At 46.3% G+C, this 26,876-nt stretch overlaps 2 protein-coding genes across 5 annotated transcripts in view; one reads left to right on the top strand and one right to left on the bottom strand.

Moving 5' to 3' along the window:
• Positions 1–26,876, top strand: part of LOC142814608 (uncharacterized) — a 168,950-nt gene that overhangs the window by 81,697 nt on the left and 60,377 nt on the right. For 2 of the 3 annotated variants that reach the window (XM_075893648.1, XM_075893649.1), the window contains exon 2: positions 24,566–24,619. The exons of the other annotated variant lie outside the window; for it this stretch is intronic. Coding sequence is in view for 1 of the 2 variants with exons in the window: in XM_075893649.1 (XP_075749764.1) it covers positions 24,566–24,575 (10 nt within the window). In the remaining variant the exon portion in view is untranslated. The remainder of the gene's footprint in view (positions 1–24,565; positions 24,620–26,876) is intronic. 3 annotated transcript variants of the gene reach the window in all.
• Positions 1–26,876, bottom strand: part of LOC142814609 (uncharacterized) — a 137,481-nt gene that overhangs the window by 65,338 nt on the left and 45,267 nt on the right. For both annotated transcript variants that reach the window (XM_075893651.1, XM_075893650.1), the window contains exon 4: positions 19,535–19,573. In XM_075893651.1, coding sequence (XP_075749766.1) covers positions 19,535–19,573 — 39 coding nt within the window. The remainder of the gene's footprint in view (positions 1–19,534; positions 19,574–26,876) is intronic.

Raw genomic sequence — 26,876 nt, forward strand, 5'->3', positions numbered from 1 at the left:
GCCATCTTGCTCGCTCGCCCGTTCGCGCGTTCATAGTACCGGCCCGCCGAACGCCGGCGCGGCCCGCAGGTTTGCTTGGCTTGGCTTGGCCCAGCAGCTCTCACAAAGGCTTCGCTGGCAGAAAACCGAGTGCCCAAGCAAGAACCGAGCACCCGCAACCTTTCCTCTGCTGCTGCTCGAGTTTTCTTCCTTTTATTCGCTTCCCCGCCAGGGGCGTCACTCTGGGCGCATTCTTCGTGCGGGGCACGGCTTCCCTTACTCGCATGCATGGATGCATGCATTGCGTGCGTGCATGCGTGCCTGCTTTGCTTACCACCTTGCTGCCATGCGAACAGCAGTGGGCAGGGCCACAACGACGGCGTGATCCGTGCTGCCTTTCTTTGGGCGTGTGTTTCTCAAACTCGTCGCCACCGTGTACGCTTGTCTTCCCTCTCCTGCTTGTCTCTCCTCGTACTTCTCTTTATTTTTTTTACAGCAAGACAACAGAATACAAATACAAATATATAAATGTTTAAAGGTGCTGTCCGGTACCCCCTTTACGCATAGATAACTACTGATATCACACGCAGTCCGCCAGTCAACTAATCGTGTATTGGAAGTTTAACACCCTTGTATACCTTTTCTCAGGGAACGGCTGCATATACTTCACACCAAAGATGCAAATCATCGGCACTTATTGCGTCGTTTGAATCCGAGATGTGTCTACTGTTTCCTCCTTTCCATTACTGTGAGTGCAGAATGATTGCTTTGCATAAAAAAAATCCTCGTTGTTATGTCATTGCTCCTCCCCCCCCCCTCCATTTTTTTCTGCATAGATACGTTACTATTTATGATGCATATTTCATGGCCGGGCAATCAAAAACTCATAAGGCGGGCGCGTTCGGGTGCAGAATGCAAATGGGCTGTCTGCATCGAGTCACTAGCACGCTGTGCTCTGCATCGTAAGTGGGTGCAGCTGGCAAGAGGTGCGAAGCAACGAAAACAGAATAATAATAAAAGAAAGCGGCATCGACGGTCGCGGTGTCGGAAAGGAAATGTGCGCTAAGTGAAAATTGCCTCCAGACATGAAAATGTACGTGCGCGCTTGTCCACCAAACCAGTGCGATTTGTTCATTAGGGAGATAACAATCCTTCTCCCTTTTGCGCTCCGCCGCAGCTCGTGCTGTGCTCCTCGCAGTGATAAAATGAGAAATGATGAACTCTTTGCCCCGCGAAAACTGTGATGAATGCTCGGGACGTCAGATAACGAATGTGATAAGCGCCGGGGACGCGAGCGTTATAAATGTTACGCGAGCAGTGGAGTTCTTCTCGTTTTGTTTTTCGTTCTCCCTATCCCCGAGACACACTCAGTCCTCCCATCAGGACGTGTAGCTTCACCCTTACGCACGAATGCAGTGCGGGATGCGGAGGTGCAATACGAGATTGATCAGCTACCGAATAGGCACTGCTTGTTTTGCGCATGCACGTTTCAAGGGCACATGCACAGGAAAGCACGTTTACACGATGAACACATCATTGAAATTGATAAAAGTTCCTTCTAAAAAAAAAGGGGGGGGGTGCGCACTTTGTGTGAACAAATCATCAATATTGTGCGAAATCCTTTCAGGGAGACCTGCGGGTGCTCATAATGGTCAAAATTATGCCGATGTAAAAATCTGAACCAGTGGTACTAGCGTATATCACTATTGGTTGGAATTTAGAATGCCTGGGATTTCCAATAATCTATACGTGCCTTTCAATCTCCGCTGGAAGTAGAAATAGATGTCGGTTTAAAAGCGCTCTGCACAAATAGGTGCAATAACCGTTTCGCGGCAGGCGAACTACTAAAACCTTTAAAAGAATACAAAGGTAAAGTATGCCTATTAACAGGCGTCTAACAGGACATTCTTGGGCCCCGCCGCGGTGGCGTAGTGGCTAAGGTACTCGACTGTTGACCCGCAGGTCGCGGGATCCAATTCCGACTGCGGCGGCTGCATTTCCGGTGGAGGCGCAAATGCTGTAGGCCCGTGTGCACAGATTGGGTTCACGTTATGTAAAGAACCCCAGGTGGTCGAAATTTCCGGAGCCCTCCACTACGGCGTCTCTCATAATGATATTGTAGTTTTGGGACGTTAAGCCCCACATATCAATCAACCGGACCTTCTTCACTGAGAACTGTCGACATTGTTCGTTCTGAAGAGAACCACAAAGATTTAATACAGCATGCTGTTGAAACTTTTACTACAGTACGTAATGGCCGAAATGAAAGAAATCGCCCTTCAATTCGTATGTACTGCCTTGTGCAGTAGGAGTGCGGCTTCCATGTGAAATGTTTATGATTTGTTTGATTTGCATGCATAAAATGAAGAAATAAAGCATGCTTTTTATTCTTTATGAGTGAGCAACTTGCTTTGAGCTTAAGGAAAATACAGATATTTAAACATAATTCCTATTTAGTTTAATGAATTACACATCCTCTCTTTACAACGACGAAACTGCTCCTCAGTATACGCAAGGATCGCGCAAGCGTGGGACAGCCAACTCACAAATCACGTCGTTCATTGCTATTGGCCGGCCGATACCACTAATGAAATGTCGTGCATCAGGATTGGCTGAAAAAGTCTCTTATACAAAGTTTATTTTGTCCGCTATGAGAGAGCGTTTTTGTGAGTGTATCAGTCCGGAGCTTCTCGGAGGCCGCGGATTCCTCGGCGCGACCTTACACGTTCCGGGGTTTATTTACAGCGGCTCTGGCAGAGCACTCGGTATATCTGTGCGGGGCGGCCAGCCATGCCGCAGCAGCTTTCGGCCGCCGCCGGGGGTGGAAGCCAAGGAAGCTGGCGCATGTGCCGCCACCCGGGCTACTACGTCAGCAGACACCGCGGTCTTTTTCGCCGCGCAACAAACAACTCGCGCAAGAGAGGTTAGTGTTGTGGGGCGAGAGAGGAGGATGGGAGAAGACAGCAAAGTGCGAAGCCCTCCCCACTTTACACACAGGCGCCGCTGGTGCGTGCGTGTGTAGCTTATACTCAGGCCCGGTGGCGCTAGAGGGTTGGAATTAGACGAGCTGGCACAGCGAACCGCGCTGCGTTTGATGCGGTCCCCCCCGACATAGACGCGCCCGAGGTCTCGCGACGTCAAGAAGAAGAAGAGGCGGGAGGTTAGAAGTGCAGGGAAGTTGCGAGGAAGGTTCGGAATTGGCGAGGAACGGGAGGCGAGGCCTCGGTGTGGCGGCATCTCGCGCTGCACACCACAGGAAGAGACGTCAGCAGTTTGCAGGAGCGCGCCAGCCTTCGCGCCGCATGCAAGGCCCGCGCTGGCAGCAGCTTCCTTTGTATTAATTTCTTACATCCCGCGCGCGCCCCGCGAACAACACCTGGCCCTCTGCGCAAACTACGCCCCGTTATTTCACTCTTTTTTTTTTGTTCGTCTCGCTTCTGTTGTCACGCACTTGGAAACAGAAGGCGCTCGCTTTACCACGGCTTGCGAAGAGAACGAGCTCTCGGACAGTGTGTGCGTGTGTGTGTGCGTGTGTGTGTGTGTGTGTGTGTGTGTGTGTGTGTGTGTGTGTGCACGCGAGCACAGTGCGAGTGCCAACTTCCTGCTCCACTCTGAGCGGCGTGCGTGAGTGCGTGTGTGATCAGGGGTTCGGCTGCAGCTGGAGAAGTGTCACGAAGCTCCCAACCATCGCGCGCCTGCGCCTACCGACTCTGAAGCGGCTGCCGTCGAGGCAGTGGCTGCGTAGGATGGCGTGGCAACGTACTCAGTTGATCTAACCCAGTTTGGGCGAGGCGGGTGAAACTGGAGCCGGCTGCATACGTGTGCATTGGGGGGGCGTGAAAAATGAAGGAAAAAAAAAGAAAGCAAGTTATGGCAGCACTGTCACCTCAGCTTTGGCGATTCTAACAGAGTCGGCAAAAGACCAAAAAAAAAGGAGAGGGGGGTACACATTCTAGTAAGAGAACATGTCAATCAATGGTGATGTGGGTCATCAGCGAGGACGATGCACCAGTGCTGAAATTAACTTCGGAATAAGAACGAAGCCCCATTAATTCGACCTTTGGTTTTAACGTGCACATTTTCGTTGCACATGCGCGGCCGAGGTTGAGTGAACATGTTGACAGTTGTAAGCACAACTTCTCCAGCGTTGTGCCGAGCGTATCAGCTTTAATCGAATGCGTTTACGCGACAGAGGGTCGCTTGTCTCTTTTATCTTGTCTAATTAAAATCAAACGACAGGTGTTATGGGGTGTAACATATGTTTGCCTTCAATTGTTCCGGTGATGACAACGCATGTCCATTTCTCTATATGAGCGGAGGTTAATCGGCACCATACAGAACGCATTTGCATAGCGATTGTAGCAGAAAAACAATGAATATATAAATGCGCATATCATCAGTAGCACATAAGCCAAACATATGGCGCCACGTAAAATCGTGTTGATAGAGCACGCACGGTAGCTCTGCAAACCACAGTGCAGGTGTATCGTGAACCACGCCCTGTCCTGATCTCAGTGAGGCGTAAATCTAAGTGAATCTTAGCGGGAATCATTACAGGTTTTCTGTAACAATTGATAGGAATATCTGGGGTTTACGTTCCCGAACCACAACATGATTATGAAAGACGCCCTAGTGCAGGGTTCCGGATATTTTGACCATCTGGCGTTTTTTTAACGTGCGCTGACATTGCATAATACACGGGCCTCTCCCATTCCCTTCTACCGAAATGCGACCGAAATGCGGCTGTTGACTGGAAGGTCGCGATCGAACTCGCGACCTTCCAGTCAACAGCCGAGCAACAGAAAGTCCGCCTCGGTAAGCTACTGGTTCACCAACGCGGAATTTCTGTAACAATTATAGCTGCTTGAACTTCACGGTATACCATCCAATGAGGTTTATCTATCCCGCATGAAATGAAAAAGAAAATAGAAACGGCAAGAATGTTTTCACTTCGAACCGGTTGGTATAATGTTCATTCGAAGCAACAGGGCACTGGCGGTACACATGAAGCAATGTCGAAGCGGCCGTATACCGAAACGCTGCACCCCCAAAAATTCTTTTCCTTCAGGGAAGGAAGTATATATGTTGTTTCCGTCATATCTCAATCTTACTGTTCGCATAAGCCAGTATTTCTGCACAACGCATTATGAAGTAATACACACTTGAGCGTAAATGAACTCCCACAGCGAGAACAACGCTATACCAGTCAAATTCGTAGCGGAGGACGTAGCGGAAAGGAAATGCAAGAAGGTCAACTAGACGCGCGTTCGGATTGCTATCCTGCACTGGGGGAAGGGTACTGACGGATGAAAAGAAAGAGTTAGAAAGAAGAGAACATAAAAAAAGGTGCACGTGAGATCTCGGTTAGTAAATTCGTAAGTTCCATTCAAAGCAATTTTCTTATGCAGATTGACGGGCAAGCCCCAGTGTATTATTATAAAGCATGCAAGTTAACTTTCGAGAACGGCGAACATCACGAAAGATGGAATGAAAGTTGCAGGGACATTCCAATCAAATATGGGCGTTAGCTGCTTCATACCTTACATAATTTAATGCAGATATGTACCGGTCCTACAAATACCTGTAAATGTTTACAAGTGATTCAATTTGATCGCGTCTTGTGTAATATAACGCATATGACCAATACTAACGAAGAGCTCAAAGTATATTAAAAAGTCAAGCGAATCATCAGCCAGAATGCCCGCCATCTCCCTCTTTCACAGCATGTTCGGGCATTTATTATGCAAAAACTCTTTTTAAAGATTAAGCAGCGCTTCCGTCCAAGGAGGAAGAAATAGTAGGCAACTAAGTCGTACAAGAAGCAAAGTGCAAGTGTGGCCTGTTGAACTTTGTTGTTACTGTTTCATGTTGGTAACTTTTGCATGTGTATATACGTAGCAGGAAAGCTGTTGCGGTACACGTGGTTACATCTAAAGAGGCTGCATATATATAGGACCCCAGCTGGTCTAAATTTCCGGAGCCCTCAACTACGACGTCTCTCATAATCACATGGTGGTTTTCGGACGTTAAACCCCACATATCAATCAACGCTGTATATACATAAAAGCCGGTGCTTGTTTGCGAGGTTTTGCAACAAACAGGGTCATCCAATGTTTGAAGAACAATTTAGTCTGTCTACACTGGCACGCAAGTTTATTAGGTCGTTCGTGTACACCACTGGCTTAATTAAACATTTTCGTGCGCTGCCAGAAAGTAAGCCCTACCTGGTCAAAGTTATCCACCGCAAGACGGCTGATAGGTGAGGTCTATACGCAGTACTAGAAAACAATGTAGCGAGAAACGAATACGAGGCACTACGTTTGACACACACACGACGCAAGAACTTGCAGTGTTGTACGTTTCTGAAATTACAGATAACATAGCTGTTGGTTCATGTTCTGAAGGACATTTCACAAGTAAAATAAATAGTTTTTCCACGTCAACAAAAACCAGTTCGGTTAGACTGTTCTGTGCGAAGAAAGTTCAGCCAATCTTGACGTTGGACATATCATTAGCGAAGATAGCCGGCCCATCGACAAAAAAAAAAAATCAAGGAATGAAAATTCTACCAACGAAGGAACAAGTTTCGTGAACGTGGCCCCTCGTTTTTTTTTTTTTTTTTGCGAGAACATATGGCGTCTTAATTACCGAGTACATTATATGGCGAAACTGAATTCCTTCTGAAGCATCAAGTAAGCGATGCACGTAAGGCATTAGTTTCAATGCGCCGTGGCGGCAGTAGAAATATTCAACGAACATGAACATAGTATGAAAAGTGCAAATTGACTGCAGATAAGCGTAAAAGCACGCATAAGGAATGCTGCTAGCTCCAGCAAGAAGTATTCTTGAGGCAGGGCCTATTTTCGTCCTAGTACGGAAGACGAACTGGCTGAAGATCTGGAAGCTGCACTTCAATAACATAAATTATAACTAACTTGCGACGACAGTGACAGTATCTTTAGGTCTACCTTGCATGCTTCTCACGTTTGACAGTACTTATATTGGGCATTCTATCAAAAGGTGGCAAAACCTTTCGAGCAAAATTAAGCAAAACATGTAAGGCCCAAGTTAATTTTCGAAAGGCCTAATGTTGCCCCGCCGCGGTGGTGTAGCGGCTAAGGTACTCGGCTGCTGACTCGCAGGTCGCGGTATCTAATCGAGTCTGCGGCGGCTGCAATTGTGCTCAGATTTGGGTACTCACCTTCACGAGCCCCGGCGATCAAAATTTGCGGACCCCTCCACTACGGCATCTCTCGTAATATTATGGTGGTTTTGGGACGTAAAGCCCCTCATATGAATCAATCGAAAGGCTAAAAAATGTCCATGCCGCATAAAAATGCGCTGGGCACTATAACTTAACGCACTGAAATACACGCACGCATCATTAGAAAAGGGTTGCTTAAAAAACGAATCTGCTTTTCGCTCGCATACTGATCGCGGTGGCACGAAGTGTAGCGGACAATCAGCGTGGCAAGCATCACACAATGATATGATAATATTGCAACCCAATGAGTGCATTATGAAGAGAATTGAAGTATAACTGAGCAATATCTGCAGGGCGCTACTCGACGCGATCACGTTCCCGCGAGAATAATTCGTGGAAACGCGCCACCTTGTACCGCAGGCGCCATCTGGCGTGCGTTCCTCGAAACCATAGTTTGAACGACCGCCGCCAGGCGAAGAGGGGGCGTTCGCGTCGGAGGCGGAGCCTACGCACGGAGGCCCCGTGGCGATCGCTTGACGCGGGCCAATCGGAAGCGTATCCATCAATGTCGCCGCATAGACGGCCCCCTGCAATCTATCTCCTTCGGCCCCTCGCCGTCCGTGGCTCCTCTTTTTCACTTTTTGGACTTTTTTTTGCTCTACTTCTATCGCCTTCACTCGAGGTTGTCTCGGAACGTCGAACAAGGCTGAGAACACGGATATACTGTTAACCTTGGTTACGAGTCGGCTCAGCGGAAAGTAGGTGGTAGAGCGACGTGAAAGCAATGGGCAAAAAGATCGAAGTAAAGCTCGTGAGAACGCATTTATTTTTGTTGCTATGGGGAGTGGACTGCTGGCTCATTTCTCTTTCTTGCCCTCGTCACTGTACAACGAATGTATAAGTGCATGTTCTAGCGAATATATCATGCGATTCTAATGTTCTGGGTTCCACAAGCAAAGCAACAACACATGTTTCTGAAGGAAGAACACGCAGATATATATGTCGTAACTACACAATTAAGCATTAACTTTCAGTTGGCACAACTGCGCAAGTTGCCCATTGCTTTGGCCATTAAATCAGCGCTGGTGACTCGAGGTGCAAGATTACAGGTGAATAGTTCGATAAATTCATATATAGAAAAACATCGTTGCCGGTGTCACATTTTCGAGATGGATAGCATTTAGATTATTTTCAGGCACGAGCCGCATGGAGCGCAGAATGTGATTCTTGGAGGAACAAGCGCAATCGAAAGCCATCTGGACATACACACATTTCTATAGCGTGGAATGACTCCTAAATATTAAGGTTATGTAACATTATAGCGGCTATCAACCATGCTAACAATAATTGAGATGAAAGAGTGGGAATGGGGGTGGGGTAAAATGAATAAAAAAAAACATGTTTGCTATTCCATGCTTTAACCCACATCAACGAGTAAATAAGGGGCGAAAGGATATATATATACATAAACACATAGATCACGCACACACTAGGTCAACTCTGTTTACACTTTGAAAGATAACAGTGAGCGATAACATTAACGGTAGCAATGGTGATCAAATTGATCGCGCAGACTTGTCATACTTCGAATTCACAAGATCGGTTTCGTATCTGTCTGCGGCCAATGCTTTAGAACTTTGCTCTTCTATATAATGACTGGTTACAATGAACTCTTCGAGGTCGTTGTGCAAAAAAACAAATGGTCAACACTAAAACATTTTTTAAAAAGTAATACGGATGTCTTTACGTTATTAGAATAGACCAGGGATCTCAAACACGTGGCCCAAGGACCTTTCAATAGCAAGCCGCGGCTTCACACGAAATTAAAGTTTTAATTGCGACGTCGCTGACAGTGCTTGCATTACTTTCTTGCCTATTGTGAACATGCATGTGTGATACTTGTGATAGTTACGAACTGGCGCTATTTGGCCATCGAGTGGTCCTGACGCCATAAAACACCATGTATCATAATCATCATTGCCTATCGCAATTAATATCGCTTTGTTGGGCTTAAGTACAGAAGCGGAACTGCAGGTCTCCAGTTTTCGTTTTTTCCCCCCTTTTTTTGTGAGGCATCCCACGAGGTTACTATATGAGTTTAAACGTCAACGTGGAACGAAAACTCTCGCGTTTGGACTTAAGTCATTGTGGAAGTCCGCATCGATATGCTTTTCGAAACCTGATCCATATAGGATCCATATCCACAAATGACGCATATATGAAATATGGGAAATGCGTTCTTTGATGTGCTGCGTATACCTTCTAACAGTTCAGGAATAATTTCTTGTTTTCTTTTTTTTTTCTTACTTATCTGTTGTTGTCTACTATGTCCGTAATACGCTTCTATAATTGTAATCACCTTGTATTGCCAAATATGTGCAGCATATTTATTCTTGAGTATGCATAAATCTTTCCTCGTGAAACAGCCTCTGTTCTTTGAGTTATGTGTGTCAAGGAAGCAGTGTGACCCGTAGTCACGAATCCCTGCCTTTTCCGTCCCCCTCCCACAGACAGAACAAATGTACATCTTGTTATTTGTCTGAAATAAATGTGAAACTTAAAAACTGGCAACGTCAGGCAACATTTTAGCGCAAGAAGGGCCCTTGTTGCGCATATCGAATTCGTCACTGCAGTCCCCTATAGGTATACAATGAGCCCTCTTTTCCGGAGCCGTCCTTGGAGGGTTCCGGATATTTCGATCATCTGGATGGAGTTCTTTAACGCGCACCCAAGTCTAAGTACATGTACGGGCGTACAGAACTTTCGCCTCCATAGAAAATGCAGCCGCCGCAGCCTGGATTCATTCCCACGACCTGCGGGCCAGCAGCCGAGTACGTTAGCCCCTAGACCACGGCGGCAGGGCAGTCATGATGCATCACTTCATTTTATGAAGAGCACAGTTGCACGTAAAAACGGCGTAATTTTAAAGGCTGTAGAGCATGCATGGAACCACGGCGCAGAGAATAGCATGCCCGGCATCTACATGTTGTCCCTGACAGAGAGGTCATGGGTTCGACTCCCTTTGGCGGAACTTTTTTTTCTTTTCTGACCGTGCTGCCGCTATTTCGAACAAGTGTCTCCTATCCGAGTGCACCGTTGTGTTGACGTTTGTGCACCTCGTTCAGTTTATCTTGAGGTGCCCTTTATTCTGCTTTAACACCACTATAAATGTCGTAGCAGTGAGTGTCGCGGGTTCTTCCCTTTTTATTGACCCTGCATGGTGGCCGTGCCGCATATGTGAATCATGAGGTATGCAGGCGCCGTGAGGGTTTCGTGAGCTGCGAGGGAGACGTGTCCTGGTCCAATAATGGAAATTATAACGCGGTCGGCGCGGTAGTCCAACTTTGAAGACATGATATGACAGCCTGGATTGGGTTACGCGTTTCGCAATATATATATATATATATATATATATATATATATATATATATATATCGCAGAGCAAGACAAGCTTATTGTTGCCAGCACCCGCCCGGCCGCGGTGGTCTAGTGGCTAAGGTACTCGGCTGCGGCGGAATCCCGGCTGCGGCGGCTGCATTTCCGATGGAGGCGGAAATGTTGTAAGCCCGTGTGCTCAGATTTGGGTGCACGTTAAAGAACCCCAGGTGGTCGAAATTTCCGGAGCCCTCCACTACGGCGTCTCTCACACTGTAAACAGAAATAAGCCGAAATGGGAGTAAATGACCTTGTCCTCTAGCGCACACCCAGATGGGAGTTTTAAAAAACCCGTCTCTGGGAGTAAAAAATTTACTCCCCATCAGAAGGGGGTTTTCGCATGGTGTCAGGGGGGTTTTTATTTACATCCATAGGGGAACTTTTTCAGGTCAGTATGGGAGTAAATTTTTTTGCATCGACCGAGAAAAAAAATTACGTCAGCAGCCGTACCATGCGCAAGCGTAACTTTAATTACATTACATTTAATACGCACAACAATGGTTACAGTACACAAACATTATCACAACGTTCATGTAATATCACAACACTCGCACTCACCACAGCTTGCCACACGCAGTACACACCTACCATATAGTCACCGAGTATATATAGGCACCACATTCTGACCTCCTGTAGCCCAGGTGAAAGCCTTTTTTTTCTAATAATTAAGCAATAAATACGCACGGCGTAAGTATGAACTTGCGGTGGTCCGATGTAAGCACTTCAACACACATGCCTTTTATCCTAATCCTGCCTAATATTTAATATTTTTTTACTATAACGAAAAAGTTTTATCAGTTGACGCTCTGTCGTACAGGCTGAATTCGCATCAGCAGTGCTGTTTGTGGACTCGTAAAATGCTCTGAATCATACACAAAGTGCGCGCGGCCTTGAATGAACACATTAACGAGGCACATTCAGCAGCTCCAGCGATGAACCGAGGTAGACCGCCGCTACCGCGTTCGACGACTAGGCCTCACTCACGAGTACGGCACGGTGATTCGATGAATGACAGCTGGCGATCACAAAATGCTTGCTGATGTGCAGTTTACGTCTCGTTTTTCCCATGCACAGAATTAGGTGTCCGCTATCCACGCAGTTTAAGCTACGGAGCGATAGACTTAAACGAATGAGACGGTTCGCAGTCGCTGTTCCCGTTGCTCGCATGCATTGCATGTATAGCTCGCAGAGCTCGCCACGGCGGCCGGTGCGCAGTGCGAGCTCGATACGATGCCGGCTTGATATCGACGCCATAGCGAGGCCTTCCTACCGCTTAGATGTTGCAGCCGTTGAAATACCGGTGACACTCCGAGAAGCCACTATCGGAGGAGACGGGGCGAGCGCGTCGCCGGCGCAACTCTCAGACCGGTTGCCGGCCAGCCTGCCGTAGTCGAGCGAAGCCTACTTCGAACCGCTTCGAAGTTTTACGGTGCAATCGCTGACGATCGTACTCCGCCTCGTTCGGCGCTCGCCTTGTAGTTAGTCATTGACAGCTGCGGTGGCAAGGCGCAGAAGACTGTTATACATCCCAGCAGCCTTCATTTTTTGTGAAACACATTCTTTGCATCGCCGGTGGTCGGTGCTAGCTCGTAGCGCTTGCCGCGGTGGCCAGCGCACAGTGCGAGTTCGATACGATGCCGGCTTGACACCGACGGCATAGCGAGGCCTTCTTACCACTTAGATGTTACAGCCGGTGAAATACCGGTGACACTCCGAGAAGCCATTATTGGCAGAGACGGGGCGAGCGCGTCGCCGGCGCAACTCTCAGACCGGTTGCCGGCCAGCCTGCCGTAGTCGAGCGAAGCCTACTTCGAACCGCTTCGAAGTTTTACGGTGCAATCGCTGACGATCGTACTCCGCCTCGTTCGGCGCTCGCCTTGTAGTTAGTCATTGACAGCTGCGGTGGCAAGGCGCAGAAGACTGTTATACATCCCAGCAGCCTTCATTTTTTGTGAAACACATTCTTTGCATCGCCGGTGGTCGGTGCTAGCTCGTAGCGCTTGCCGCGGTGGCCAGCGCACAGTGCGAGTTCGATACGATGCCGGCTTGATACCGACGGCATAGCGAGGCCTTCTTACCACTTAGATGTTACAGCCGGTGAAATACCGGTGACACTCCGAGAAGCCACTATTGGCAGAGACGGGGCGAGCGCGTCGCCGGCGCAACTCTCAGACCGGTTGCCGGCCAGCCTGCCGTAGTCGAGCGAAGCCTACTTTAGACCACTTCGAAGTTTCTGATGGTGAAACTCCAGGAGCAGCCGCTGACGATCGTAACAGCTTACTTTTGCTACCATTAATTTATTCTTCGAAGTTTTTTGTTACTCGGCCCTTTGAAGCGTGGCATTCAGGACGTTTCGTTGAGGAATCGGACCGATGTGCAGCGTGGTTTAAGGTGCGAAATATATTGAAATGTTCCCAGTAAATACCAACCGGTCGTTGCTATTCTTCGCTGCACTTATAATTTCATTGCCTGTTGACAGATGCTTACACGGTTAGCCACACAAATCACATGTGTTTCACACCGACGTGCAAACATATGCCCGTACACACACACACACACACACACACACACACACACACACACACACACACACACACACACACACACACACACACACACACACACACACACACACACACACACACACACACACACACACACACACGTCACGCCCAAAGAGGGTTTTTAAAGCTCCTATAGGGAGTTTGTAACCACGTGACCTGAAACTCCCTGGGGAGTTTAACAAGGTCATGTCGTTCATAAACTCTGTGATTAAGGAGGGGCGTTTTACGATGACATGTGCCGAGTTCACTCCCTACCAGGGAGTAAATAATTGGGGCAGGGGAGTTTTGTGGGCTCATGTGCTGGAGAAACTCCCATCTCGGCTAACTTTCGTTTACAGTGCATAATCATAGTGTGGTTTTGGGACGTTAAACCCCACATATCAATCAATCATCAAATCAATGTTGCCAGCACCCCTGACAACAGTGCTTCCAAGGTTCTTGCATATACACGAGCGTTTCCGTGATACGCGCTAAAACAACTACCTTTACCTTGGTTTTAATCAATTAGATATATTTTTAATCATTTGTAAGATTGAGAATGTTTTCAGCGTGAATAGATATGCAGGATGCAGATGTAGCAGCGCCTATAATGGGCCCCTTGCGGCTTCTGCATGGTCTCAACATGCATGGTCTCAAGACCGCCTCCATCGAACTTCCTAATGAAGTTGTACATTGATGGAGTTTAACGGAACTCGGTGGTTGCCATGTATGTGGCAGCGGTAATAGTGAAAGTCAAACTAAAAATACGTAATTGACAATGCGGTTATTTAATTGGCCCATTAGAGCATGATAATCCTTGTGCGCTAATCTTGTCAATAAATTATCAATGAATTATCATTAAAGATGCAAACATATAACGCGTGAATATTCGACTTGCGCGAGCACACCGTCAATAGCTCTGTCCGATAAGCAGCTAGAGTTTCTGGCCAGTCGCAGATGCCATAGGCGTTAAGGAATTGCTGCATGTAAGGCAAAGTGGGCGTTGGCAAGGTGGGGCTGATAGACACAGATATTTTATACGTTTTTGTTATGTTGGTTTGCGATTTAGCCTTATCGTATGCGCTTACGAAATGTTTCATCCGTCAGTGTATAGTTCATAGCTGTCCGATTAAATTTTCAGTTGGTGGTAGTAAGAGCCTGTCGCTGTCTACTATCAAGCTCGTTTTTCAAACCATCAGGAATACACAGCTCGCCCAGTCAATCATTTTCACTAGCATAACCGTCCCCCGAAACTCCCACGAAAGCACGGACAGTTAAGGGGGACTTTTGGTGCACCGCTTCTCTTCTAATTTCGACCTCGATTTTCTTTTTTTTTGTTTGTTTAATGCCGACTGTGTTTTAGTGCGACGTAAATCACCGGAATATTCGTGCACGTGGAAGTGTATGTAATTGAGTGGCAAACAAAATAAGAAAAAAGTTTTGTGTTCTGTAGACTCTGGGTTGTGACTATAGGCCTTCGTACCGCCAATGGCAGTCGTCGATGCACCAAAGACACCCTATCTTTGCGTGTGCTTTCGTGAGTTGCCCAGGGGACTGACACTTCAGCACAAGGGTGGCGACATTGTTTCTCTTTATTGTGTCAACTGCTTTTCGACAATAGATGTCTGTAGAAATAACCATCAGGAAACCGCACGCACGCACGCACACACACACGCACGCACTCACACACACACACACACACACACACACACACACACACACACACACACACACACACACACACACACACACACACACACACACACACACACATGCACGCTATTTCTGATGCATACCGGTATTTCCCACACACCAACCACAATGAGAAGCTTCCAGGAGCTGATCTGGTATACATTGTTTGAGTTGTAAGCTCTGGCTGAAACAGTCTGTCACGCCAGGCTATAGAAATATGCCCATGCGTATATGCTCATATTATAGACGGAGCAATTAACTATCTCTGTACGTGGAGGCTAACCGTAGAATATTTGAGCGGTATAGCGCCTAATATACACTGAGAAGATCAAAAAGCAATTCACTTAGCAGGGGCATTGCCAGTATATCAGCGCCGATACCTATATTGTCACGGGGTCGTGACGTGGCCGAAGACAGGAGACTTCGTGTTGGGATTTAACTGCTTATTTGCGCGAACCTGTGCCCGGTAAACGGAAAGTCCGATTACAGCAGTAGTCTTGAACAGATAGCAGTTTCGGACTGATGGCGGCGAACGGAGCGCCGGTCTTCGATCAACAACTGACAAGCGGCGAAGCGCGTCGGCATTTATACTCTTGCCGTCGAATGTTCTAGCATTATCGCTGGCGGTGGCGTAGGTTCCAGAACAATCTGTACCGTTCGCCCAGTGGGCGTGATCTTATCGAAATGATCTACTACAGTCCGGAATCTTCTCGAAAACTGCAGGCGCGATTTGCGCTGAGAGTCGTGTGGTGTTTTGGGACGACAACAAAAACTTGGGAAATGGAACGTGGCAATATATACGCCTTTACTGAAAAAAAAGAAAAGAAAAACTCCTGCTGCAGTATTCTTACGATAAGTGACAAAAACATTTCACCAGCGCGTTTGGTCGCGATCTCGAATTAGGAAGGCCGCAATAGCACTTTAACAAAGAGTAATTCAACAAAATTGGCGAAGTGTAATTAAGGCGCAGGCGGCTTCCCAGAAGCTCCTCTACGTCAGCGGCTCGGCGAAAGTGATGTTGAACGGTTGATATGACTGCCTCTGTTCATCATAGAAGAATTCAACTGAAAAGCTGTTAAGAGCAATAGTAACCGATAGGAGAGGAAACCTGATGTGATTGAGCCATACGAATTTTATGCACAGGCCGGAACCACTTACACCGCACGACTCATATGGCGACTTTCTAACAAACACTGGGAACAGCAGGGTAATTAAGGTTCTACTATACAAGACAATTCTATCAAATGAGCTAGAGGCTTCTCTGAGCTTAAGTTTGCTATCATTCGTGGATAAATCTTGTAAACAAGCGCCCTGGAGAAAACCGAAGACCACCAGCTTGGCACGATTTTGTCCACTAAGAGACGCTGATGTGCGCCTTTATGGTGTCGACTTGAATGAGCAGCGCACAATAAAGCCGCGCGAGAACTACACCCCCCCCCCCCCCCCTGGACGGCGGAGCAATCGTAAAGAACAGTACAGACCTCCAAATTTTCGAGGGGGAGGGGAGGGGGCCCTTCGAAAGGGCATTCCTCAAGATTCCACAGTCGCTCGGGTCTTTGTGCCAGCGGTCCAGAAACGAATCCCGCCGTACTGCCTGTAGCCACCGTCTCTAAAGGGACTGCTGGCGACCAGTATAGATAAGGCAAGGGAAAGGCCAGAGAGTACGCGACGTCTATAATTACATAATCTTCGTGCACGCTGGAGTGGTTTCCGACCGGAGCACAATGAAGGCCGCCAGGGGGCCAAAAAAAAAAGCGCGCACGCTCACGCTTAGCAACGCCCTCTCTGATGCCCGCTTCTGTTGCTCATTTCACTGTCTCTCCCTGTTCCCACTCGTTCTCCGCCCGCACCACCTCTCCCCCCCCCCTCCGACCGTCAACTAAAAGAGGGGTGCCCGGTGTGGGCAACAAAAGAGGTCGCATGCAATGAAACGTACCCCGCTGGCCGAAGACTCCAAGCAGAGGAAAGGCATCCACCAAAGTGCACGAATGAAAACGATCACAAAAAAAAAAAAACGAGAACTCGGGAATATGAAGGAAGCGATAGCGTGGAGGGAAAAAAATCAGGAAAGCAAAATAGACGAACGAACTTTCAATACAGACGCCTCGAAGAGGGGCAGCCAAGCAGGAGGGGGGGGACGAGTTCTCTACCATATAATCAAATACGTCTCCGACAGGGCCAGCAGCGGCCGGGCAGTGCGGTGCGCTGAAAGCCTGCTAGACCAGGACAAGCCGGGCCGCGCCTGAAGCCCGGCAGTCGAGTCAAGGGTACGAAGGAAAATTTCAGGAGGAGGGTCGGAGGCTCGGAACCCTACAATCCAATGCGACTAGCTGGGAAGTCCACTCCCTCCTCCATTCTTTCCTTACGGGCTAACTCCCTCCCCCTGCAGCCGGCTCGTTCGGAACGGCGCCACTACGGACGGTACTGGCGGGAGACTTCGAAGCGCGCTCGCTTGCGTGCACGATGCACCGACTCCCCCCCTCCCTCCACTCGGCTTACGTCGGACGTTGTGTGCACGCACACACTGGCGTCTGTCTGTGTGGCTAGATGCGGCGGCGTGTCATTGTTCTCCACTCGCCTCGCGGCATTGTTCTCGTTCCCCTCTCTTGGGATCCCTGCACGGCCTCCTTTTTTATCTCTCTCTCTCTTTCGTGAAGTCGCGATCGACAAAAGCCGCTTGCCAGCTCTTTTCCGCGCGCTCGTCTAGTCTTAGTCCAGCCAGATCCACAAGAGTTGGCGGGAAGGCGGGCGGCTTTTCCTCGTCAGTGACGCAACGAACTCCCCTTTTGAAACACGCACGCGCAAGCTTGCACTGTGAGGCGGCGTCGAAGAGCCACCCTGCCAGGAAGGCTTTATAATGTGACTCACGGTTTCCACCCGGTTACGAGCACACACAGACACGCAAGCTAAACAGTGTCTTAGAGAAGTTGTAACTCAATTTGCTTGGGCATTCTGCGGCGGGATCGTAACATTTTTCGCCCGCACGAGAAGCTAGACACACGTTTACCAAACTTTCCAGAATGGTTGCTGAGGGTTTCGTGTAAGAGGGGAAAATGGGCAACAAAAATTCCAGAGCTTCGTCGCGCTTAGTATTTGTGTAGTACGAAATATAGAACACTAAGCTGAATGGGAGACATCAGTACGCTTCAGAAAGCGTGATTTACCGGCTTCTAAAGATTGCGAATATATATTTTCCTGTTGTATAACTAATCAAATTGCTTCGCCTTATAGTCTATAACGAAATTTGTAGGCAACAATCTTAACAAGTTCCTGTTGTGCTAGTTAGAAAGAAGTTATCTGGCTACGCTCTGCCTCCTACATGGAAAGTGTATAATTTGCGTGAATTAATAAGCTAGGCAGACCAAGGTCACATATTTAATTATTGTGCAAAAACATCAACAGAACATCGATCCCCCCCCCTAACACACAAAGGCAGCATTTTGTTTTTCTTTGCTGTTTAAGAGAGCGAGAAACCTCACTTTGGCGGCAATACACGCCTATTAACTATAGTTAGGATTCCTAACAATGCAGCCATTCAATGTGTACGTGTTGTCTTACTACTTGGCCTAGCCATTCATAAACGTGCTTTGTGCAAAGGCGTGGCGGATAGGGGAGAGTGGTTCCGCACTCGCGCTGTCTCCCAAAGCTAGTATTTTACTTTGCGTGCTAACTACCACGCGCACCAACTAGAAAATATCATCTCATTTATGCTTCGCCGAGACGTCAACCCCACCGGAAATGCGAACGGGGCGGAAAATGCGAAAGGCATCGCTTCTCCGAGTCTCTTCATTCACACGCGAAACACGCTCACAAACCATTTACTCAGTGAGAAGGCACGCCTGGCACTATAGCGTAACTGCAATAACTGCGGACCTGCAGCTAAGTACACGTGCAACCCCATAAACTGTACATAATCTTTCCCCTTCCTTCTCTTTCGCTTGTAAGAGGAGGCGATAAGGATGAATAAAACGAAAGATACTTCGTATAGGCTAGCAGGTGGCGTTATTTATGGGCAAAAGGCAGTTAAGAGCATGCTTAGCCAAGAGCCGCACGAAGGAAAGATCCGACGAACACCAATGAATGAGAGGAGGGGGTTGGCGCACAGTGGTTAATGCTCGAAAAATAAAGGTGCTGCCGTCTTGCGCAGCCAATAAGGAAACGAGGAAGGGTGTAAAAGAGCAGAAAGTACAGGAGCTACGAGGTCTAGCGGGAGTAAGAATGGATGTCTGTATTGAGAGAAAGTGGTGTATATAGTTGGTTTTACAGACACGGGCTGTATGTCGAATGGCTCCACCTCAGCCAGCTCAGCCGATAAAAATGAGCTGTATGCGCGGAGGCGATTTCAAGTCCCCAAATAGTGGCAACGAATAAATTGAATATAAATAGAACGCAATATAAAAATAAAAAAATGAAGTTGAAATGAAAAAAAAATGCCCTTAAGCGGCGTTTGTGCAGCTCGTTGAAGCCCCTAATTTATGGTAGTCGCCTTCATAATATACATGCTAATATGGTTTAGTTGACACCAATTCGCTGTTTTTACAAGCAACATAGCCTTTTTTTGAACACCGCATTGTGTCGGGCATCCGAACAATCCTAATTTACCTGATTTATTTTATTTCCTTCTGAAGAATTGCGCCATTAGGCCGACACATGTATAGATAAATATTGTAGGTGGACTCACATGGAAGAGATAAGGGCAGGAACAGGATCCATAACATGCCTGCAAGAGAAAAAATGAGCATGAGCGTTAGCTTCACTAATTATTTACAAAGATGCAACGGATACTATAAGATTGGGAGATTCCGTCAGCTTATACTGAAGATTAATGAAGTTACGTATTCATAGACAGAACTGGTATAAACTAAATTGTAAGGTTTTACGCGCGCCAATGAATACAGCGATGCCATTATGAGGCAAGCCATGATCGAGAACTCGCCATTAAATATGACCACAGGGACTTTCTTAAAGGGAAACTAAAGAGCAAAATCATTCTTCGAGTATAAGTGTAGCACAATTTCAAAATTCCGAAAACGCCATTCTTAGTGCGACACGACGCTTGGTAGGTGATAAAAGGCGCGAAAAAAACAAAGTGCGAGTGGAGACGCACCTCGAGATTCCATCCCCAAACATCGTAACGTTATCAACTTTGAAGGCGTCTACTGGGTCCTATACGTAGCTTCTAATCGATAAAATGCAGCACATTGACATCTGTGGGTGCCATAGACCTAGAAGGCAAAGTTTCAGAAAATTGCATCGAGCCAATGTCACGAAAATACGAAAACAAAAACGTCGTTGTTTCCTCTTTTAGGAATCGCTATAAAGTATAAATGAAACGTGTCTTCGCAGAGCTGGTCGCTCAATTATTGTGCATTGTTTCGCCACAAGGGCGAAGGAATGAATGTTGCAGTATACAAATTTAAAAGTCCCGCGAATAACGGCAAGTAGCTCGAAAGCTGCAGCGCGCACCTCGAGCAGCAAGCACGCTTGAAATGAACGTACACAGGACGAGCGCAATTCTTACACTGTGTGCGAGCAGCGCGTTCCTTCTGTAAACGCGGCCGCGGCAGCGAGTGAATTGACGTTCGTGCTCTCTTTAACTAGTGTAATTTCAGAGCAAACTTGCGGTGGAAGCACAAGGGGTACGAAGCACCATAATCCCGAGATATGTGGGCACAAGTGAGCCACCACGCCGGAGAACATCCATACGCTCTTGCACCACGCTATGTGGAGACGCGCACGCACAGCGCCACGCGGGGTGGCACGGCACGACGATCTTTTTAAAGGGCGCGCGCCCGTAGTGCCATCTCGCTACTGATTACTGAAACGCGCTGAAGTTTCTGAGCGTGGAGGACCACCAGCGGTACACGGTGTATATAAATGGCTTGCCGTTAATATGTTGGAGAAAGGTCTCTCTGCGGTGTAGTGGTTAGCGTGGCGCGCTCAGGAGCGCGAGGTCGCTGTTTCGGCGCCTGCTACGTAACTTTCCCTTCTCCTTTTTCCCCCTGTGCAATCGCGTTAGTACATATTCTACGTCATATCCGTGGACCCAGGCATAAAACAATTTTGTGTTGGAATTAAATTTGAAATTTCTGAAGTCACGCGTTGAGATTTCGGCGCGAAATTTAAAGATGAAATTTCAACCTTCATTTTCTCTGCTAATCTCGAGCTTATTACAGTGAAAGATACGACATTAGAGTAGAGTGCACTTTGTCATTCTAAAGGAAACCATTGTCCCTCTTTAGTGTCCCTCTAAATGTCAGTAGACATTTCACTTCCCATCTTATTGCCACCGCCGCGTCAGGAAGCGGAACCCAAGTCTAATCACCTATATTAGCTCACCAACTTAGATCGGACGGCTGAGTAATGTTCCCCGTAGAGGCATACGTAAAAGACGAAGGTATCGCAAATTCCTTCTACAAATTGTCTATTGCAGGGCAGACGTGGCTTAAGGTCGTTAACGTGTGAATGCTTGAAGACATATAGTGATAACAAGTAATAAAAAATTGACGCAGTAATAACTGATGCGCGACCAGTAATAGAAGAATTATTTACGGTGCCTATTTTAATCGCGAGCCACTTTCCACAATCACTTGAGTGATTAAATTTATGACAGTCGTGAAAATTGTTCCCCTGTGTTCTGTAAAGTTGTTTCTTGCTTTAGATACAGTCTAAATTCAAAGTCTTTTATTGTTGTATATGGATTTATGCTCATTCCATGTCTGTCAGTGGCAATCAAAAAGATAAGGAAAAAAATTCGTCAAATCTCATGTACCTTCAGACTCGACGTTAAGTGAAGCAAAGCATGCGGAGGGAAGGTGAGCGTGTTACCTTTTTCAAAGATAATAGCGAAACTGCTGTACGTGTTCATATATAACCTGTTGTTTGCACTTGTACAACGATGCCAACAGGAACACGAGTATTAGGAACACCATAAGCTGATAAGAAGAGCTGGTGCCCGCGAGAATGGCATAGCCCTGGACACTACTGCGTAAATCCCTAACTACAATTGACGTTAACCCGACGTAGAGGCTGCATCATAGGAGAACACATGTAATGTTTATAAAATTAGATAACCGGCACTGGCAACCAAGATTGACGTTTCACGAACATTAGGGTCTATTTGGAAAATAATTGCGAGACATGGCGTGGCTGTGTGGTATACAGTAGTTGATTACCACGCAGGATACCTGGGCTCGATAACTGCAGGGACCCTGAAATTTATTCCTTGCGCTGTTCGGGTCAGTGCTCCCGATGTCAGCTTTTTCTTAACGCTCGCGCGTTAAAATTACCCACGTGTTTTATTACCTTTCCTGTGTAGATACAGAGTGTCAATCACATGTGCCAAATACTGGCATGCCAGCGGCACATACCTATACCCACGGGTGTGTGCCACTGTCTGGCAGAAAGTGTTTGACGGCGTGCGCGACTGATTTGTGAAATTATTCATATCTTGACCAGCGCGTCATGTTCATCAAACCGTGTTACCTTTCCAAGCTGATTTTGGTTCACGCCAAGTTAAGCGGCTGATCACGCGAGAACCCAGACGTAAGACGCTATAGAAATATATATACGTAGATAGACGCCAAATGTGCTTTAAGTACGCGGAGAAATGCTCCTTATTTAATAACATTAATTTCAACCGCTTCAGATATATGTCCCTCAATTATATTCAGAAAGAATATTCCGCTTGATATCACGCAGCCGTTTTTTGTGCGCATTACAAAAGTAAAGAATAAATGGCAATATTACTTCGGGGAAACACTGTAATAAGACACTCTGTCGTAAGTAAAACAAAAAAGTAAATATTGTATGTCGCCACATAAATAACTTTCTTTCAATATACACTCTTCGGAAAGCCGCAGCAAGTGCGACTTTCAAGAAGAGTCTAAAGGTGCGTCATTAATAACTGTTGCATCCGGGTCAAGACAGGGCCCACTAAAAAGAATAACAGGTGATCTTTGCGTTTGTCTCAGTGTTGCGCGCAAAGAAATTAATGGGGTGAGGCACGGACGTAGTAACTGATTTCTCTTGTTTTCGAGCCCAGGCGAGTGCTGGCTCACAGATGCAGTAGTTATACAGTATAGTCTGCAGAGCATTCGAACATTCCGAACCAGTGTAGCCGCCATCCGTCTTCAGCCTGCTCAGGCGTATGTCGCAAAGTCCTGAAACGTTTATTTATTACAGAACTTAGTCACGTAACCTCCAACATCAATATCCTTTGAAGACAGTCATAGTAAATGTATAGCTGAATTAGACTGGCCCGTTAAATTCCGCTGTTGGCGGCGGCACCCGCATTTTCGATGGAGGCGAAGTTGCTTGGCCGAGGCCCATGTGTTTAGATTCGGGTGCGCTTTAGAGAACCCCACGTGTTAGAAATTTTCGGAGCTCTCCCCTACCTCGCCTCTTATAACCACACGGTGGTTTTGGGACACTAATTCTTAACAATTATTATTATTATTATTATTATTATTATTATTATTATTATTATTATTATTATTATTATTATTATAGTACGAAATTTCATTATTACTTCAGTAGGTTCATTTGACTGAAACTTAATATGAAACTAGTCAAAAATACTATACCAACGAAATCCGAGGTGCTTTCATAAACAGTTAAACTGCACATACAAATAATTGTGCACATTTTTATGAAAGAAAGAAAGAAAGAAAGAAATAAAGAAGAAAACGGATGACGAAATCTAGAAATAAGGTTTTTTAAGTGAACAGTAGAGAGAGCGATGTTGTGTTCATATTAAAGATTGGAAAGTGAAGTCATGGTTTACAGCTCAATTAATAATCGATTATTATGTGTAACTTATTTCATGCAATAGAGACTAATTTTGTTTAAAACAAAACTAAGCAAATCTTTTGGCTTTATTTTTCAGTGATTCTTTTTGTTACGTTTGTAAAGTCTGGGTAAGTGGCTGGTTTGAGGTAATTCTTGAATGTGCTCTCCCACATTAAAAAAAAAGAAGCTAACACAGCTTTATAGATGGAACAATAAAAACAGTGCAAAACATACTTAATGTATACATAGAGCGAGCTAAATAAGGAGAGCCGCGTCTACAAACACACAGATGGCCCTAATAATATATGTTGGGGTTTAACGTCTCAAAACCACCACACGATTGTGAGAGACTTCGTGGCGCAGAGCTCTGGAAATTTCGGCCACCTATAGGGTTCTTCAAGGTGAACCTATAAAGCACAAGGGCCTCACGCATTTTCGCCTCCATGGAAAATGCGGCCGCCGCAACCGGGATTCGATCCCGCGACTTGCGGGTCAGCAGCCGAGTGAGTGCCTTGGCGCACTTGACCACTGAGGCGGGTCACAACTAACGTTGCAAGGAACAAATTGAATAGAAGACTTCTCTATAAAACGGTACCAAGTCACTTCATTTCATCAACGGGGGATACGCCTCTGGCGGAACTGTATAGGATTCACAGAAAAACTTTAGCTGTAAAGCTATTTTGATATAAAGTGTGACTGTTTTCACGGTATACTGGCTCCGCGGGTCTGTTTAATGTACGATTTCGAGCTTCCTCCCTTTTTTTCTCCCTCTTCTAAAATCCTCCCCTCCCCCTCAAACACACTGTCCAGCGCTTCCTTTTCCTTTTGCGCAGAGTCGCTTGAGTAGTAACTTTGGCATGCGACGACGTAACGAATAGGGTCGTATTCTTGATTGACATAATGCGAACTGTGTGCATTGCAGGGTCCGCTAGGATCACAGAAGAGGCCAGCCATTGTCATGCAAGTTAGTTGTGCGGTAAGAGCCGAAAGCAGTGAAGGCGAAGGGTCGTATACGCCACCCGTTTGAGTATATAATAGTGATGTGACATTTCAGAGTGAAAGTCGCGATGGCAGGAGAAAAGGGCAATGGTGTTTCTTGGTGTACGGTTGTACAGCCTGGAAGAGGAGGGCAGGATGGACTGAAGTAATTTTTGAATATTTTGTACCACATTATAGAAAGAGGAGGCATAGACAGACAGCTTGGTAGCTAGAACAATAAAATCAGTAACGGGAACTGACTAAAACGAACTGTTTCCTAAACTTACAGCCAAAAGCACACAAAGAAATGTTATAATTGCCCTGATATGGTAGTAAGCTCAAAGATTGCCCTTGATATCCAAAGAGGAGGAAATCTCGTTACTAAAGCGATAACCACATTACCAACAAGAGAATGTCATTGCAGCTTGTAAACTAGATAGTAAAAAAATGAACTATTTGAGGCATTGGGTTTGTATTTTCTACAGAAGGAGTAGAAATGGAAGTATGGATAAAATATAGGTTCACTTTTTCTCATGTCACACAGGCACCAGAAATGACATGCAGTATTTAAGGCCTAAAGTTCCTGAATGACACAATTTTTTTTTCTGGGGGTGTGGGGGGGGGGGGGGTATCTGCTACACGTGTAAATAAAATGGCATTCGATCAGAGGATGTCGATTACCGACTTCTGAAATGATCGATTTAAGGCCAATTTACCAAGGCTGCTGCGCATTTTACCAAGGCTGGTGAAATGTAGAAATAATCAAACTACAAAGCGATTAATTAGGTTGAGTTAGCGGTGTCAATACAGAACGTAGTCACTGGGCATTGCTACTATGGCGCCGGTCATCGCAGACTGACCGGAAGTCGTAGGCTCTTGTTTCACAGCATATTTGGATCGGCGCGTCAAAGACAATTGGAACGTACGACACGTCACACGGACTCGGAGGCACGAAAGGCCCGGAAAAAAAGGAGGGATTGTTTCTTGGAATTTGTGGCGCGCCGTCGGTTCGTACAGCACTGTCACGTGCACAATCGTTGATCGCGACGGCATTCTGCACGCGATGCACGTGTTTGCTTGAAAAGTTTGAAAAAAAATACCGGAGGCGGTTTACGGGCCCTTTAAGATTCGGGTCATAATTTAAAGCCATGATATCCACCATGGACCCCTCAAATGCATGCACTTTTATTCTTAAGAATAGTAAATTTCTTTTTACGGACGGTGTTTGTGTGGTAAGTGGCTAAGATAAACTTTCTCGTGTATCGATTCTAGAAGCACCACCATTAACCACGGATTAGTGTCCTGTTGTCAGTCATTACATCACGTTTACCTTTGCTGCAAAGGACTCAGTTGTCTAAGATGCTCAATCATTTTGCTACAGGTGATAGTCTCGATTTCTGCCAGTCTGACAGCTCGAATACTTCTAAAACTGTACTGAATGCCATGTACATGTTGTCTCCTTGACAAAGATATTTCTCCATCAGAATTTTATTCCAGGAGCTATTTATGTAGGTGGCCATTACTGTAAATGACTGCTAGGGCATTATTCGCACGATGTTTTCATGGAGTGCAGCTGCTTATACTGAAGTGCATTTTCGTAGCTCTAAAATAGTTCTTATAATGAGGCTGGCTATATTCCATACAATTATCTATAATCTTACTAATAGACTGCATGTGATTACATGTTGGACATCTGTCACGAATCCAGCCTTCTTTCCGAATCGGTCGGAGTCGAGTATTATACAGATCAAATGGAAATTGCTTTGGCCAATCTTTTGTGTAACGCGGCGAACAAACTAACGGTGTAATATGTCTAGACTTCTATAACGGTTTCGTTTTTGTGGCCATGAGCAGTCAACTATAATTACAAATTTGGTTATTTTTTTGGGTATCGCCAACAGACATCGGAAGAAAACCGAATTTATTCCTGGGATGGCTTGATGATAATATTGATAAGGTGCGTCATTCAGCGCCACATTCGTCTGCTGTTCACCTGCAAGTATATAAATATAACTAGACCGACTATACCTAAAGCTTCAATTCTTAACGAACTGCTGTAATGTTAATGTTAAGGTGCATAACATAATGGTATGCTCGGGCGATGTGAGTGCATAGTGCTTTCAAGTGAATCATTTGTTGACCAAAGTTGTGCAGCTGGGGCAACAATGTATGACTTTCCATTTAAACTTTTCGACTAAGCTAATGAATACAAATCCGATAAGGCTAGATAACTAGAGTTTGCAGTGCTGTAGAAT

Source organism: Rhipicephalus microplus, chromosome 4 (genome assembly GCF_043290135.1).
Source record: "Rhipicephalus microplus isolate Deutch F79 chromosome 4, USDA_Rmic, whole genome shotgun sequence".
Taxonomy (NCBI): domain Eukaryota; kingdom Metazoa; phylum Arthropoda; class Arachnida; order Ixodida; family Ixodidae; genus Rhipicephalus; species Rhipicephalus microplus.